The 18100-nt window shown below is 38.4% G+C and overlaps 2 protein-coding genes across 2 annotated transcripts; one reads left to right on the top strand and one right to left on the bottom strand.

Moving 5' to 3' along the window:
* Positions 1 to 3395: 3395 nt before the first annotated feature.
* LOC102720714 (acid phosphatase 1-like) lies at positions 3396 to 6460 on the top strand. Its single transcript, XM_015837921.2, has 3 exons — positions 3396 to 3922; positions 4644 to 4853; positions 5964 to 6460. Exons 1-3 carry the CDS (start codon positions 3531 to 3533, stop codon positions 6139 to 6141), a joined length of 780 nt encoding a protein of 259 aa, XP_015693407.1. The 5' UTR covers positions 3396 to 3530; the 3' UTR covers positions 6142 to 6460.
* A 145-nt stretch (positions 6461 to 6605) lies between these two features.
* Positions 6606 to 8005, bottom strand: LOC121054795. Its single transcript, XM_040525525.1, has 2 exons — positions 7621 to 8005; positions 6606 to 6927 (listed from the first exon to the last, which is right to left on the bottom strand). The coding sequence occupies exons 1-2, from the start codon at positions 7935 to 7937 to the stop codon at positions 6606 to 6608; spliced, it is 639 nt and encodes a 212-aa protein (XP_040381459.1). The 5' UTR covers positions 7938 to 8005.
* Between the last annotated feature and the right edge of the window lie 10095 nt (positions 8006 to 18100).

Below are 18100 nucleotides of genomic sequence, written 5' to 3'. Positions count from 1 at the left end.
TTCGGTTCACTTCTTGCAAAATCTTGCAGCAGGTACGTTGACCAGCCAAACCAACAACAAAAAACAGGCCCACGTTATCAGGGCGTTACTATACCAGAGAGCCAATAGGAAGGAAAAAAACAGGCACACGTCATCGGTAGATTAGTATGCCAAACTTTTGTAACTTACTAGTAATCATGCACGTGCCATGCACGTTTTCCATGTTATATGTCATAGTAATCATATAAGGGCATGTCTAAAAACTCATCGTACAAAGGACAATCTCTCAGACTGACTCTAGACTAATTAATTTCTCATTTACTCTCTAATTAGAGTCAAACACATATACAAAGCAGATTCTATGATCATCTTTTCATTTTATGCACCAAGAGTCGATGTTTTACTAACTCCATGCAAAACAACCGATTTTCTCTCTGCTATCGTCTCTCTTCCACGTCAGCGAGCATGCAGTGATAGAGACGACAATAAGAGCCATTTGTATGTGCCCTAAGAACACTCAAAATTTACTGCATTTTCAACAATATATAATACAAAGTACATAAACTATATGTCGATGATAATGTATTTTGACATACTATTTTAGAATACACATTTAAACACTAAACAATTCAAAGAAGGTAACAATCCCAAATATAAAATTTGTCATCGCTTGATAAACACTTAAAAAGCTAAAAACAGAACATTTGTTTTTATGCCATTGAAAAGGACTGCAGCATTAATCGGAAAAAAGGACTCCACATCTCCACCACGTACACAAGAGCTCATCTTTGCGCACAATTTCAGATATACCCTTGGCTTGATCTACAATTAAAATAGCATTTAAATGATCACCGATGGGTTTATATCTCCTGCGATGCAAACAGTAATAGTTTATAGGGATTGCAAAACACGTAAATCATTTGTTAAAACTGTCTTCATATTTTCCTTGACCAGAACACTTATTTGGAGTGGACCATATTGCTAAAATATGCACAACCAAATGCAGCCGCTAAAAAGATCAATATTTTTGAAATCCGACTACCCATTTATCAGACCACTATCCTTCATGGAATTCCACAAAGGAGACTCTAGTCCACTGTTAAACTGGAAAAAGGGAATCAACTCCAAAAAATGGAAAAGCCATTCCCTAAAATTGGATTGGCATATACCTTTTTCATTCAATGGAATCATGGAATCCATGACAACAGCTTTGGTGAAGCTACAAATAATAAATAATATATATCCATAATTAAGATGAAAAGGGTTAAAAATATGGATATCAGTAAATTCGGAACACAGAAACACCGACCATAAAAGTATGGTTCCTTATCACTGTAATTATTAGAGACCGGATTCCAAGCAAATTTAGAGCCTCCATTGGCCCGAATATTTTGATCAATCCAGGAAGAGCCTTATAATCCAAAAGCTTTATGGGGATCTTTCTATAGAAAACAATATATCACACAATCAGAATCATAGTTTGTTGGATAAAATGCACCAGCACACTGCAAAATTTAAATTATGAGAGAAAACACATATTTCCGCTAAGAGATGTTACCAAAAGGGACTGCAGAAAAATGAATACATAAGGACAGAACATCTTAGGCTCTTGAGTAGTCTTCAATTAAAATTTTGTGCAAAAAAGGACTATTAGCTGCCTTGAAAGGGGAAGAAAAATAGAAATTCATCTCTGCTAGGTTTGCAGAATACACTGCAGGCACAATGGAACAGGAAATGGGAAAAACATTAGCAATACAAATCATTGTAACATCAACATGACCATATCTAAAATATAAGATATTACAAGAACCTGTCACCATTCATCTAAGGATACCATGTGTTGATTGCTTGCTAGCTGCATCGAGTAGTGCAGAATGAAGAGAGCAAATCAAGCAAAAAAATACATATCATAAATACACCTGATGTATTATAATGAATGAATGCACCTTCCCTCTTCTAGATCGCATCTAGTCCTCTTTTGTGAAGTGCTCCCAATTCTCATTGTTAACATGTTGACAGGGAGCAAGCATGCAAATTGTCATGGTGTAGGGAGCAAGCGAATATCAAAAGCAGAATCTGGAGGATGAGAATCACCTTGGCTATTTTTATACTCTATTTGTGTTCAGTTGAGCCATGCATACTATTACCATGGCATAGGAAGCAAGCAAAATCATGGGCAAGGTACCTGCCTTTGGAGAATGGATGGCTCAGCCGACAGTGACTGCAATGTTGTCCACCTAGAGGAGTTATCGTGACCGATGCTATGACCTGCAGTGTCGTTCAATACTTCAATGCCACATCGCTGAAGGGCGACCATTGCATCGGTGGAGGTCACGCGTACCATAATCGATGACAGTGATGGGTGGAGGTTGTGCATATTGGTGGCGATGGCAACAACTCAAATCTGCCATCAAAATCACAATATTTTCAACTAAAATGTGCAGCTTATATGATAGTCATATTCATGTAAGAGAAAGCAAGCCTGCAATGTGAGCGAGAAGGAGAGAAATGCAGATATACAGATTGAACTGATATGGATACTAAGACCAGCACATAGATAAAATGTCATATCTGAATCTGTGCTTGATCTCTTCACTTCCATCTGCAGAAGGAAAAAGACATGTCGATGTCAAGCCTCAACCTACATGTTCTGCTTGAGGAGGCATTAGTGCAGATAAGAGTCAAAGTTTTTCACTCCCACCTGCAGCGGCCACCATGTGTCGGGGAGCGTTGGAGCGGGGCGAGCAACGGCCTCCGCGCGTCGGGGCGACCGCCTGGAGCGGGGGTGGCGTCGTGCGTCAGGGTGGCGGTCGGGAGCGGAGGCGGCGGCCGGGAGCGGGGCGCTGGCGTGCGTCGCGGTAGGGCAGGCAGCGGCGGAGCAGGACGGGTGGCAGGCTCCGTGCATCGGGGCGGCGGCCGGGAGCGAGGGCGTCGTCCTGCATCGAGAGCCGGGGGGAGGGACAGGAGAGCAACTTCGCTGGGTGGTTTTTACGGAAGAGAGCGTGGTCAGGGGGTGTGTCCCGCGTAGGATTGCAAGAGAGAGTTGTTTCATATCATTTTGGGCCATTAGATATATGCATCTAACGTTGGATAATGGGTGGAGCAACTGCTTCTTTTTATACTAGTATAGATAACAGAGAAAATAATAGTTAAGGGTCCATCAGGTTAACGAAAAAAAAAAAAGAACACTCGTGGAGGAGTGAGCCAAACTCAACCAATCCCCCCGTTGCGGACACCTTGTCCATCTCGAGGCAGCGCGGGCCCCACCGCCAGTGGGATGCGCGGCTCGTGCGGACGAAGAAAAAAAATAGCTTTCGCAGGAAACCGTACGCGGCCACACGTCACTGACAAGCGTACCCCGCTAACCCGTGGGCCCAATTTGTCAGTGGCACGGAAGGGAAAGGGGTCACAGGGTCCCATGTGACCAAGCACCACCTCTATTATACGAGGCGCCCCCCGCCGCCGCGACGCCACCGGAATATTCCGCTCCGCCTTCCCTCTCCCGATATTCGCCGGCCGGCCGGATCCAGCGACGCCGCCGCCGGCCCACGATGCGTTGCTTTCACCTCCTCTTCGTCGTCGTCGCGCTCCTCGCGACGGCGGCGGCTGATGCCAAGCCCGTTCTCCGCGCCGTGACGGACGCCCCCGCGGGCGTCGCCTCCGACTCCTCCGACGAGCTGTACTGCGACGGGTGGAGGCTCTCCGTGGAGACGGGCAACGCGGGGCCGTGGAGCGCCATCCCGTCGCGCTGCGCGGGGTTCGTGCGCGCGTACATGGAGGGGGAGCGCTACGCGTCCGACTCCGCCGTCGCCGCTGCGGACTCCCTCGCCTTCGCGGCGCAGGCCCTGGCTTCGGGCGACGGGGGAGCCAGGCCGGCGTGGGTGTTCGACGTCGACGAGACGCTGCTCTCCAACTCGCCCTACTACGCCGTCAACGGCTGGGGGTAAATTCACGCCGCTCCCCTCCACTGGTCCTTCCGTTATTGCTCGTGCGCAGACTGAATCGATCTGGACAACAGTTTACTGGGGTAATTTTGCGACTGAATTGAAAGTCTCCGGTTTGAGGCCATCAAGAAATTCCTATGTTCTCGAAAGTTGCTGCCTGATACTAATTGGTGAAAACTACTTCTGATATGTGGCATTATCAGGCTATATAATGAAAGTTGCTGCTTTATACTAATTGGTGAAAACTATTTGCTGATACCTGTTCTAATATGTGGGCATTATCTGGTTATATAATGTGCCAAGTACCAGGACAGATGGTATTCTGAGGTGGATTTGGTTTTAGTGCCACGCATAGCAACAGGAGATGTGAATTATGACGTTTGCTGGTGAGACCACAAGAATTAGAAGCATTGGATTGTTTGTGTTGTGCCAAAGCTTCCATTGAAATTCAATGCACTATAATACCAGTAGTCATTATGATTTCTGCATGTAACTGGGATGATAGCTTATAGTGTTCGATCTTTCCTCTGGAACATTGTGCGACATGGTATTCATTTTATAATTTGATGGAAATCAACTTTGTTCAAATCATGAAGATAGGCAGCCCAGCTGTATCTTCTTCTTTTGAAGGGATTTATGGCTCTTTCTGGAGTGTGTCTATATTAGTGAGAACTACCGCTGCCTTACCTTTTCATGCTTCCTCTGATTTGCATTTTGTAGATCTCAGGAGTTCAACGAGACCTCGTTTGATGAATGGGTAGATGTAGCCAAGGCACCTGCATTGCCATCCAGCTTGAAACTGTACAAAGAGCTTCAGGGTCTTGGGATCCACATCATCCTCTTGACTGGTCGAAGTGAATTCCAACGTAATGCCACAGAAGTGAATCTTTTCTTTGCTGGCTACCATTCGTGGGAAAAACTCATACTGAGGTATTTCATAGAACCCTTGTATCAATGAGCTGGCTACTTACTATTCATCATTTTGCATAGGATGCTCCAGTTTGGACCAAAACACTACATGGCCATAGGATCATTCGGTATACTGTATACCTTTTTATGAACTTAGGCATCTTGAAGAGGTTCTGTCACATGTAATTTGTCAGTATTACATACCCTTCGAAAGTTACTGGTAGAACTTTTCTTCAATATAGGGACTGGTGCCAGTTTTCCATGGAACTTCAGAGTTCAGATTCAATACCGATATGATAAATATGTTCATCTTTTGAAAGAAATATTTTGTCCTCTTATTGTTTAGAGTTTAGACACATAACTGGTGTATAGCATCAAACCCATTTTGTCCATTGGTCATCTTGCCAGAGTGGATTATTACACTTAAGTAAATTGTCTGTCATATTTTTCAAACTACCGTTTGATTTACGATTCACCTTCTGAGGCATCTGCATTAATTATGAATGAAAGTGCATACTTTGCCTTCCAATGTTATATTTCCTTGTCTATTATGTTGTGGCAATTCATTTTCTCTGTTACACATGCTGACCTGCGTGTTATACAACTTTTTTTTCCTGGCAGCATAACATGAAACTGTATGAGTTACTACTTCCTCCGTCTTATAAAATAAGGGATTTTGGCTATATATTTACATAACCAAATCTCTCCTTATATTATGGGACGGAAGTATGCGTTCTTTCTTCAAAATATTCTCAGTTTTTTTATGGCTTTTATGCACACACTTCTCGAACGGCTAAACATTACATTTTTAGCAAAATGTTTCTATATAAAAGTTTATCATCTCACTTTTCTAAAATAGATTTTCAATTTGTAATAGCTAATTCAATCATTTATATCATTAAATAGCTATCACAAAAATAAAAGAATCTTCATCTTCTCAAAACATCTTCTCAAAAGAACGTAGCCTAGTATAATTTAAAGCACCAACCTCATTTGTCATTAATCGAACTGATGCTATAGCTATCCCAAAAATAAAAGAATCATCTTCATCTTCTCAAAAGAACGCAGCCGTAGTATAATTTAAAGCACCAACCTCATTTGTCATTAATCTAACTGATGCTTGTGCTACAGGCAATCCCCTGACATCGGCAAGACAGCCGTGCAGTACAAATCAGAAAGACGAGCAGCACTGGAGGCTGAAGGATTCAAGATACTTGGAAATTCTGGGGACCAGTGGAGTGATTTACTGGGATTACCGATGGCTACTAGATCATTCAAACTTCCAAATCCAATGTACTTTATCAGTTGATTTTTTTTGTCCATAATTGGTGGATAAGATTTATCTCCAGACATGTTGAGCCTAGTGGGGTTTGGGACCAATAATGCCCAATGATGGTTTTGTAATGTATATCTTTTGCTCAAAGTCAAAAATAATAATAATGTATTAATTTCCGTACTATGGACTCAACTACAATTATGCATATTTCATCTAGATACAAATTGATGAAACAGCTGAAACTGTGTTGGTTCATGTCTCTCCAGATTAAGTTGGCTTGATCACCATGTATCTACCGTTGGCTCACCATTCCAGCATGTAAATGATACATAATGATCCACAGAAGAAATTAAAACTGAGCAAAACTTTCTTCTGGTAGCTTTGTTTGCATGAGAGTGGAGATACTCCATACTCAGGTAGTCAGGTCCAGCGCTGAAGGGCTCATCTCTGGTGAATAAGCTTCATCTCATTTGCAGCAACCTGCAGTACTGCCCTTTTCAGCTAGCATCTTGACAGCTCTTTCTTGCTCTGGTGTGCAGGTGGTCTGCTGCAGATGTGAAGAGGCTTGTGCCCCTTGCTCTTGATTGCAAGCGATCGGACGAGCACCTGGGCGTCTTCTTGGCGATCGTCTTGATACAATGCCCCGGAGCGTGGCGCGAATTCGACGACCGGTCCGCGACGACGCCATGGCACCTGTGCTGCAGCTTCATCCTGGTGATGTAAGGTGTGGTCTTCTTCGCAAGGTCCTCGACGCACCTGGCGTCGCAGAGCGACGTGAAGGACTGCGACTTGCCTTGGTAGTAGCTGGAAAGCCCTGTCCTGTAGCATATGAAATGTACTTGGTAAGTGCTCATGATTCATGAACTGAAACGGTATATATGCAACATATAACACCACTAGCATAGGATAATCTTGTCTCATGAATATCGATAGAGTTCATGAAAGACTCGTTGACCTTTGGTACAACATGCAAGCATCAAAATTTGAGTCTAGTTATAGTCGTTGAGTACTGCTACCTTCGTCCCGTAATAACTTTATTTTTTTCGTTTCCAACGTTTGACCATTCCTCTTATTTAAAAAATTTATACAAAATTTTTAAAAAATTAGTCACGTATAAAACACTATTTATATTTTATCATCCATTAAAAATAAAAATATTAATCACAAAAAAAATTAAAATAAGACAAAGAGTCAAAACATTATATTAAAAAACTAAAAAACGATTTTATTTTGGGACGGAGGTAGTAGTATCTAAGGTGCTAAGGTATCAAGAGATATCAAAATTTACACTAAAATAATTTTGATACCTACTGTTACCTTACAAAGGAAGGTAAAATTATTCCTTCAAATATGGAACAAGTAGGATTTCAAGTTTTCACAAGTAGGATTTGAAGTTTTCAGCTCTTTCAAAGACATTCGAAGAGTATCTCAACACTGTCAATCCAGACTGAAACTGAAACTTGCAACCAAAAAAACTAAATCATAATTAGAAAACCACTCTCGTGGCAATACCTGATTGGAAGCTGCGCCAGCAGCGGCGCCGCCAGCTCGTAGAGCGGCCCGCGGCGGCGGCCTCCGCCGCCGTGCCGGTCCCCATCCAGCTCCATCGCCTCCTCCTCCGACTCCGACGACGAAAACGAACAGTCACAGCCACCACCACCCCCACTCCAAGGCGCCGTCGCCGTCATCGACGACGACGACGTCACCTCGCCACCTTCGTCGGTCAGGCTCGACGACGCCGGCGACCCGCTGCCGCTGGAGAACCCGGACGCCGTCTCGACGTCGCCGGCGGCCGCAGCAGCAATAATCATCCCCTCGACAACACCCATCTCGCATCAAACTACGTACGTACTCGTACTAGTATCACCCAGCACAAGACAAGATCGATCGATGGATGAACCAAGAAAGCTAGCATGGGATTAATATATGTAAGAAGGGAAGGTGACGGGTTGGATGGATGTATTAATGGTTGGAAAGGTCAATTAATAAAGAGGAGAGGAGATATACATGCATGCGCGCGGAGAAATGGTTTCCGTGGGCGGGAGGGCATCTCTATCTCTATCTTTTCTCTTATCTATCTATGGGTCCGTTTGAGTACTCTTTTTTAGCTGTGCCTTTTTCTATCAGAAACTGTTCTAAACGATCAACAGTTTTTGATAATCTGTATGATAATCTGTAATTATAGATTCTAGAAAATAAAGTAAGAATATAGAAGCTGAAAACTGGATTTAGAAGTTTTTTCAGATTCTTAGAAACTGGCTACTGCTACTAAACAGTGCTCCCCAAACAAGCCCGCTCATGTCCCGCCTGTTCCTCTCCGATCGACTTCACTTCAGCAGATAGGCCTCATCGTCTCATTCCCAACCGGATTGGATATATCATGCCTTGTCAAGAAGACAAAAACGTATATAGTTCGAAATTTGAAGATGGTTTAGCTGGTCAATATTAATTATCTATGGAGGGGTAATAGGTACTTCTCTTCGTTTACTTTGTCACCGTTAACCGCTGTTTTCGTTAATAACATTTAAATGATTAGTGAAAATTGTGTGGCTGTATATTTGTACGTCGATGTCAAAATATAGCACATTTTAATTTAGATATACACAATATTTTACCAACAAAGAAAAGTCAAAGTTAGCAAATAAATAGTAACCGGTGTTAATTATTAGAAACCAGATGGAGTAACTAGACAGCATCATTTTTCCAACTATATTGGAAATTTAATATCAGTGTCTAGTCCAGGTTAGTAATATACATAATTGCAAATACGATGGTTAGATCGCACAAGTCCAAGCTACATAGAAATTAAGGTCTTTTTAGGAAAGCCATGGTGCCCATGGATGTGTAGTTTGAGTGAAATTATTGTGCGGTTTAAATTTGCCGTTGATCTACTCTAAACAATGACAATCTGTCTGTCTCTGCTGCCTTTAGCACAAAATATGGTATCTTCCATGGTTTTATAGCTATTTTACATAGACGTCAATTAAAAAAATAACAATTCCATCTACGGAGTATATTTTTAACGACGCATGCTTATCTCTCTCAACTAATTACTCCCCAATTTTATGACGTAAAATGAAATTCATCAAATTTGAAGCAGTTCAAAACTAAAGCACATTCTCCTATCATAGAAACGGATCGATCAGGTCCTACCAATTGTTTAAATGGCAGTAATTAATTATTGATGACTAGTACCGTTTTCTCGATCGAGTGTTGTATTAATGCGGTCGTAATTGATTAATTTGTCACCGTACATAAATCATAATTAACGCCATATATAACGCACATGCTGGGATAAATTTATGCATGTGTAACTCTGTGTATGGTAACACTTTTCAGAGCAAGGCTAACAATATAGCCAACAAGCTGGTTATAAGGTTTCTTATAGCCTTCTTTTACCCCACACATATACTAGTTAGCTCTTCATCATTAATGCTGGACTCACATGTCACTCTCACAAAGTTTTTTGGGTTCCTGTGTCTGAGCTGACTACAAGCTAACAGCCTGCTTACACTCTCTCATTCACTCTCTCCTCCACATAAGTATATATCTAGCTTATAGCATGCTATTATACTTGCTTGCTCTAATAGATATAGGCGGATAAACACTGAAAATAAATACCCATGCATGCGGTTGCGTGCATGAGACGGTCGAGACCGTTTTCACGATCGTTGGCTGTGCAGTGTGCGTACGTACGTACTACGGAGATGTCCAAACCCTATCTATCCGGTCAGCTCACTAGTGGATAACTCATAAAGCTGCCAAATTATATCAAATTAGATATATGAACCAGGATTAATTAATTGTGTGACAGCAGATAGCTCTCTTCAGTTGCATTTATATATATATATATATATATCCTTGCGAGCCAAGAATGCTTTAATTGTGTGAAACTTTAATTGTGTGAAACTTTATCAGCTTTTAGTCTATATTAATTGTGTGAAACTTTATCAGCTTTTAGTATATATCCTTGCGAGCCAAGAATGCTTTAAAAGCTGATAAAGTTTCACGTGATATTTATCAACAAAGATAATGTATTTTGCTATGACAATGAAAGTCGGGACCCATATATAGGTCGTGTGGATTTTTCTGGTTTGCTATGAAAGTGAACAGTGTTTTTCTAATAAATCTGTGTAGATGATATATATTTGAGAGATGAGGTTTAACCTTTCGTGGTAACCATTTCGGGTTCGATAAGTGTAATCGCCGATAACATTTGAAAATTTTATTGAAGAAAGAATCTAAAACACTTCCTATAGTACTACTTAATTTCTATTGCTATTTGAGAACAAAGTTTATGAAAGTGATAAATTTTAGTTTGTTTCGAACCTCCATCAAAGCTGGAAAAAATGAAAAAAATAAGACACAATCTAGGAGGTAATTTCTACTTTTTAAGTGTAAAATCATATAGAAAATGTTATGCAAAATTATATTATTTTTCTATAAATATCCACATGATTTTTTTACTTTTTTTAATTTTCACATTCATCACGTTGGCTAACCAGGTAGTGACCATAGATCAGAGTTTACAATATCATGATTATCACCGTGATTATCAGACATATCGTCAGGGCACAATAACAATAAACTGTGGATTGGCTCAGTAAATATGGAGGGGATTCAAAAAATAAAAATATGGAAGAAAATAAAAAAAAATGGTGATATATCACTATAATTGCAACATATCATTCGGTTTTCACACGAAACAATATCGTCAAAAACTATCGTGATTATCGTTTCCACCGAAACCACGGTGATAGATCGGTACCTACTGCGCGGTTTGACCCCAAAAGCGATTTTTTTAAAAAATAAATTCAAATTCATGTGGTTTTTGCACAATTATCGTCAATATTCATGATATACCGCTAATGCGTGGTTTTGGCTTATGGAATAATAAGTGGACCCTAACGTGGATTAAAGCGTGGAGTTCAAAATTTGGATTTGTCATGATTTTCCGTGGTTCTTGTGCTATTGCAGGGATCAATAAAGCTGAACCCTAAATATGTGTATAAGGAAGTACTAGGGAACTCAAAATATCAATCTACTCCCTCCGATTTTTTTTAAGTCGATGACTTTTGGATCTACATTTAACTATTCTTATTCATTTTTTGGATATAAAATTATAAGTGTGCTTAAAGTTCCTTTAGTGATAAATCAAATCATAACAAAATAACTAACAATTATATATTTTTTAAATAAGGTGAGTGGTTAAGCATATACGCAAAAGTTAACGGTATCAAATAAAAGAAATAAAGATGATAAGGCTTAGTACTACGGCCAATAGATCAGTCTAGACTCGCTATCGCCTTGAGCTGATGAGAAAAGTTAACCTCTTGTCTGCACAACTAAGGGATGAGGCTCCCATTGTCGATTTCATTGTCGTCGAAAAGGATGTTAATGAAGAGAACTGGATGAACATTACCTCAGATGCTCTTTCTATTTTTGTTTGACCGTGTTAGCAAGGTGGCAACTTTTGCCGAAATCCTTCAAACTACAATAGTAATTATGGATAATACCCCATCCATATATTTTTATATGATATATTGACTTTTGAGTTTAACATTCGTTTGTTCAGAATTTATATGTAAATATGAAAAATTATAAAGTATACTTAAAGTTCCTATAATAATAAATCATATTGTAACAAAATAATTAATAATTATATAATTTATTTGAATAATATGAAAGGTCAAACGTGAATATAAAAGTCAACGGCGTCATATATTTTTATGGAGGGAGTAACATTTAATTTACTCGTACTCCCTCTGTCCCTAAATGTTTGACGCTATTGACTTTTTTATAAACATTTGAGTATTCGTCTTATTCAATTTTTTTTTGCCAAATATGTAAAGCTATATATATGCATAAAAGTATATTTAACAATAAATAAAATGATATAAAAATAATTAATAATTATGTAAATTTTTTGAATAAGACGAATGGTTAAATGTGTATGAAAAAGTTAATGGCGTCAAATATTTGGGAAAGGAAAGAGTATTATTCAATATTTAAGAAAAGAACCTCCATATTAATTTTCCATCTCAAATTCAAACGTGGTCAGAACTCAAAGCTGCTAGATTTAGCATAGTACGGTCATTTGGTTATATACTTCCAGTTTGAGTATAAAGACGGGGTTATTTAATCCATTTTCTTTTAGAAAAAGGCATGTCAGTGCAATTAAGAGCGCAACTAGCGTTATGCAATTGAAAAAAAAGGATGAAAGATTTGTGACAATTAACAAACTCGTTCTGTTGGTGGAAAAAAGTCACAATATCTTTCAAGGTTCAGCATCGATCATATCTCAGATGATCTCAAATGGTTCAAAACTCATAAAACATTAGAAATACTCGTAATAAATCATTAACGGTTTTGAGAATAAAACCATCTAAATCATGAAGCAATGTCTTTTGTGTATGTGTAACCACTAATGATTATTTTTCAATCGTTCGTAAATCGCTTTTAATATAGTTGAAGTTCCCGTAAATGAATTTAGGGTTATTAAGTATTACCTATGTTTTATAATATAATATGTTTGACTTTTTCGTTGTAACGTTTCACCAATCGTGTTATTTAAAAATTTAGTACAAATATAAAAAAAATGACAAGTTGTGCTAAAATTTTTTTTGGATAATAAAGTAAGTCATAAGCAGAATAAATAATATTTTCATAATTTTATGAATAAGATAAATGATCAAACATTAAAAAAATCAAATATCATATATTATGAAATGGATGGAGTAGAATTCTTCAGTGCATATGGATGGATGAAAAGGCGTTTTTTTTCCTTCGGACAAAAATAGTAGAAATAAAATTCTAATTTATACAATAATATATATATGTTCTTGCATCAAGCTCCAAATTGCGTGTATTGTTGTCGGCCATAAACAATACAATGTGATGGATCCCATGTGATGATTGGACAGCTATTAAAGCAACAAAATATGGCATATTAGGCCACACGTTGGCGTTTCTCCGCCGCCGTCGATCTGTAGAAATGGATAAGATTATAAGCAGGGATTCGATCAACCTCATCATTGCTTGCGTTGGACGAAAGAGATAACAAATTATCTTATTTTATAATAGATATTTTAAAATAATAAAATTAACTATTGTAAACCTAAAAAACTACTTTAAAAATATGAGACGATAAATTTATATAGAACTTTTTTTACCGTGTGCGTAAAAAATCGAAAAAAAAATTCTGTTGCACGTAAAAGTTCTTTCTCGATGATGCATGCAGACACTTTCGATAACATTCCTGTGGAGATGGAGAAGGGTATTAATTCGGTGAGAGTTGGACGTTCTATTTGGCTCTGGATTATTTCAGCTGATATTTTTTTATTCAGAGGATAATTAAGCTCGTCATTTTTTTTTCGAAATTTGTTGACGTGGTATATATGCGGGGAAAAATTGATGCTATAGGATTTGATATCGTATATATGCTTTTTCTGGGATGTTCCTGGAACAGTATTAGCTAACTTACGCCCCTCTCTCTCTCTCTTCGCTCGTCTGCCACCTCTCTGACATCTTAAAGAGTTAAAATGGGAGCTTTCTTTTATTTTTGGACTCACGTTTCACCCTTTATCTGATTGAAAATAAATTTAATTTATTACTAAAGAAATTTTAGAAATAATTTATAATTTTATATATTTGCACAAAATTTCTTAATCATAAGAATGGTTAAACGGAGATAGAAAAGTAAACGACTTGAATAAAAAAAATCCTGATGTAATGCTACGTAGAATTAAATATATATATATATATATATATATATATATATATATATATATATATATATATATATATATATATATATATATATATACACACACACGTACTTGCTTCGATTTATCGATCGTACATGCTACATAATTAGCTATATATATACACTCCTATATATATATATATATGTGGGGCTTTGTGAGAAACCCATGAATTAGCTGTGGATAGAGATGAGCATGGTGGATGATGCATCCTGTATGATCGTATCGTGTCGCTATCTAGTAGTACACGTTACATAGCCGGTCATATAAATCTGGGACGGGTCCCTTTCTTGCCGCGCGCTTTTTCTCATTTTTCTTGGACGAACGCACACTCACACAGCACTGTGCTGCGCTGCACTGCACTGCACAGACGATGACACGACGAAGTGATACATGCGAGACTAGTGGTAGAAGCTATAGTACGAGAGGCGAAAACAATGGCCTCCTTTCCCGTGGGCACCGCTGGTATTTCCAACTTCCAAGCTGGATTGCATACGTAGCGCCGGCCGCGTCGTTTCCTCTGGGGAACGAGTACGTGGCTTATGGACAGACTCATTATCAGCCAGCCAGCCACGTTACTTTGACATAAGTCACATCAGACACGTCCGGTATAAGTACAAGCCTTTTTTTTAGATTAATTTTTAGACATGTGTTTAACTGTACGTCTTATTTAAAAAATTATATATTATTTAAAAAATTATATATTGATACGTACAATTATATATCATGTTTAAAATATTTTTAGTAATAAATTAAAGCACAATAAAATAATTAATAATTATATAATTTTTAAATAAAAGGAATGATCTTATAACATCATGAGCTACGGTTGAGACGGTTATCTCTTGCGGCAGAGACATGATTTTCGAAGACAATTTTGTTCAGTGCAAAATATTTAATGCAAAGTATCTTTCCTATCTATCCAATATTCTAGCGTTCGACAGTTCATGATCTAAAAATACGTTACACCGGCATTTATAAATTCGATTTAGGCATTGTTTGTTTCGGCGCAAGATTATTAAAATCTAAATTATAAAAATAATCTAAAACTAACCATTAGATTATTGCACCGGTTTATTATAATCTTGAGCTTATATTATTATAATCTTATAAGCTCATCTAATGATTCATTTTCTAGCTTATTAGGTGGCTAAGAGCATCCCCAAAAGATCATCTAAATTTGGTCATCCATAGATGATCATCTAAAACTATTTTATCCTATATATCTCTTTGTACTCCAGCAAATCATACGTATATGACATCCTCCATATTTCTTTGGAGGATGGAGAGAACGTCCAAATATAGAATTTCTCTCTCCAAATATGGATAACATCTAAAAATAGAGGATAAGATGAATGTTCTGTTGGAGCTAAATCTTCACCTTTCATCCTCTATTATTAGGATAGAGGATGTGATAGATGAATTATTGGGGATGCTCTAGACGTACTATCTTTTTTGTGCTCTAAAGTAATTACCCACCTTACCACATATATTGCCTATACTTCAGCTTATAATAATCTAGCTAAATAATCTAAATTATAATAATCTTAAACGAAAACAAATAGATTCCCGTAAAAAAATGATATTACTGCTTGGGCCGGACGTGAACTGATTAGAATGACCCAATATGTTGCAGGTCAGTAGCATCCAACGCCGAAGAGTAGCCTGTAAGAATGTTTAGCTCTGTCATTTTGCCTCCCTCGACTCATCTCTAAATCTGATTCACATCCCTTCATAGCAAAGCCAGACACTTTGACTCCTTGAACTCTACAAGCCACTTCAACAGAGCTCCCTAAGCGGTTTTGCTATAGAATTCGTGTGACGTGGCATTTGGACCGGATGACCTAGACGCTGACCACGGTCCATCCTCCCATGTTGTCTCCTGGTGTTCTTCTTCTTCCCGACAAGTCGCCGCGGCAGCGCTCAGGTACCGGCGCACGAGGGTGCAAACGCGCGTGGCCGCGAGGGAGCGAAGGATCTTGCGGTGGTCGACCTAGTCGAGGGAGCGGTAGTCGTCGAAGACATCGAGGATGGAGGGAATTGCCAAAGCCAGTGGAACATGTCAGCGGGGACGAGTGGCGTAGGTTCGATTCCTTGTTTTCTTCTCTAGGGCTACTGCCAGAGCCAGTGGAACTAGCGGGGGCGAGTGGCGCAGATCTAGCCGGCATCCGCGTCGGCGGTGGCATAAGGGCTGGTCGACGGCGTGGGCAAACACAACTGGCGATTTTATTGTGTTTTGTTTTACTTTTTCTGTGGAGTTTGTTGCATCGGTATTTTCTTTTGGGTTTTTGTGCAGGTGCGTTCGCTTGCATGCGTATTTCTTTTCGTTTTTTCTTTTTTTCCCAGGTGTGTGCGATCGTTGAGAGACATACGTCGCGCCTAGAAGAGACGAAGGAGAACGACTCCGTTTTTAAGTAGTAGAGATATGGGCCTCACATATTTTGTTTTAATTTTTTAATTTTTAACTTTCATCAATAATGCCACATCAGCACCAAAACATGACTCAATACTACCTTGGAAGTTGATATGCACCAATTTTAGGAGACGAGGGATACATCGTATCTGATTTTATAGTTGAGGGACGAAAATCAAACTCACCCTATAATTAAGGGAGGTAAAAGGACCTTTCCTCGCCTCGGGAGTTATGTTAGATGATGGGCCAGGCCTTTTAATTTCACTTGGGCCCATGCATGCTTACAATAAAGAGGCCCAATATTTAATTCCATTCTCAAGGGAGATAAATGTGCCAGCGTGTGTTCTCAACTCAAGGGACGATATCCTATACATGTGCAATCATCCTTGAACTCTTAAATCATTAATATACTATAAACATATGATTGATATGTAAAAATAACACTATTTGTCATAGAAAAACTTTCAAATTATTATATTTTTAATAAGTCTTATGATTATATAATTAAAAAAAGTAATGATAAAATCAGTAACGGAACTAGGGATTTATTGCTTAACAATAGAGTATAAATCTTTTAGATAAAATTTAACTATAATATAGTAATTTTGTAATGCAATTTTTCGGTCAGACGTGGAGCTTAATCCCAAGCCACCCCACGGCTAGCTCCGCCTGGATAAAACATAAGCAATAAAGAATGTTTAATGTCTAGCTACAACGACGAATAAAGAACATAAGTAAAGGACATAGACCCATAGTATTGAGTGCATTTTATATCATAAGGTTTTCTAATACTTTTTACATTTATATAGATGTTAATAAATCTAGACATATATATAAATATTTATTAATACATTGATTAATACATAATATGAAATGGAGGGAGTCCTATGTTTACATTTATGGTCCAGTTGTTAATTTTGTTTCCTTTCCTTCTCAAGAGAATTAATACTACCAAGGACGAAGTATTCTCACGTTGCCCAGTGGCTCTACTGAGAAAAACTGATAACCCCTTTTTAAAAGCATAGTACACCTTTAGCTCAACATGTTTGCTCATTAAGCAATCACATCTTACGTACAATCTTATCTTACATCTTTCAATAATACTATCTCAAACATAATAACAATCCAGCTAAGTGTGATGATCACGGTTGGCCCAGGCATAAGAACAGAGAAACTACATATCTGAAAATACTTTTTTGTTAAAAAAAATTCAAAAGTGGTGAGTGGTACACTGGGTGGAGCATCTAAAAGCTATGAGAGCACAAATGCTTTTGATTTGCTTCACTAAATAAAAAAAAATTGCGGTGCATTGACTTCTCTTTGTTGGGTTTGGTGGGGTAGTGTGGTTGGACCGAAGCACAAATCCTCCTTTTGGGGCTGGTCAATGGCATTAATCCTCAGTGCTGGGGTCTTTGCTTTCGGTGAACCAGCTCCAACAAAGTTTGTAAACTCCTTTTTTGTTTGGACTAGAACCGTGTTTATAAAATAATTACTATCTTAGTCTTAAAATAGTTTAACTTATATTATAGTCTTTTTTTGAAAAAATAAAAATAAGGTGAGAAGTTGTTGTGATTGGTTGAGATGAAAAGAAAAGGTAAGAAAATTAAATATGGGAACATCATAATTGGTTGAGATGGCGAGATAGGTGAAGATAGTATTATGAGACAAATTTGAAATTCTAGAAGTATTTTGAGTGAAAGGGAGTAGTAATGTAACATCTCAGCCCGTTTGAAGCATATTATAGTGTGGGTTTGGCACATGTGGTATAGAACTAGAAGTGTAGTGGTGATTTAGTATCACATTGGAAGTTTGGTAG

This window comes from Oryza brachyantha, chromosome 6 (assembly GCF_000231095.2).
Source record: "Oryza brachyantha chromosome 6, ObraRS2, whole genome shotgun sequence".
NCBI classification, from domain to species: Eukaryota; Viridiplantae; Streptophyta; class Magnoliopsida; order Poales; family Poaceae; genus Oryza; species Oryza brachyantha.
Note: the sequence above shows the minus strand (reverse complement) of the source record. Positions and strands in the feature narration are given on the sequence as shown.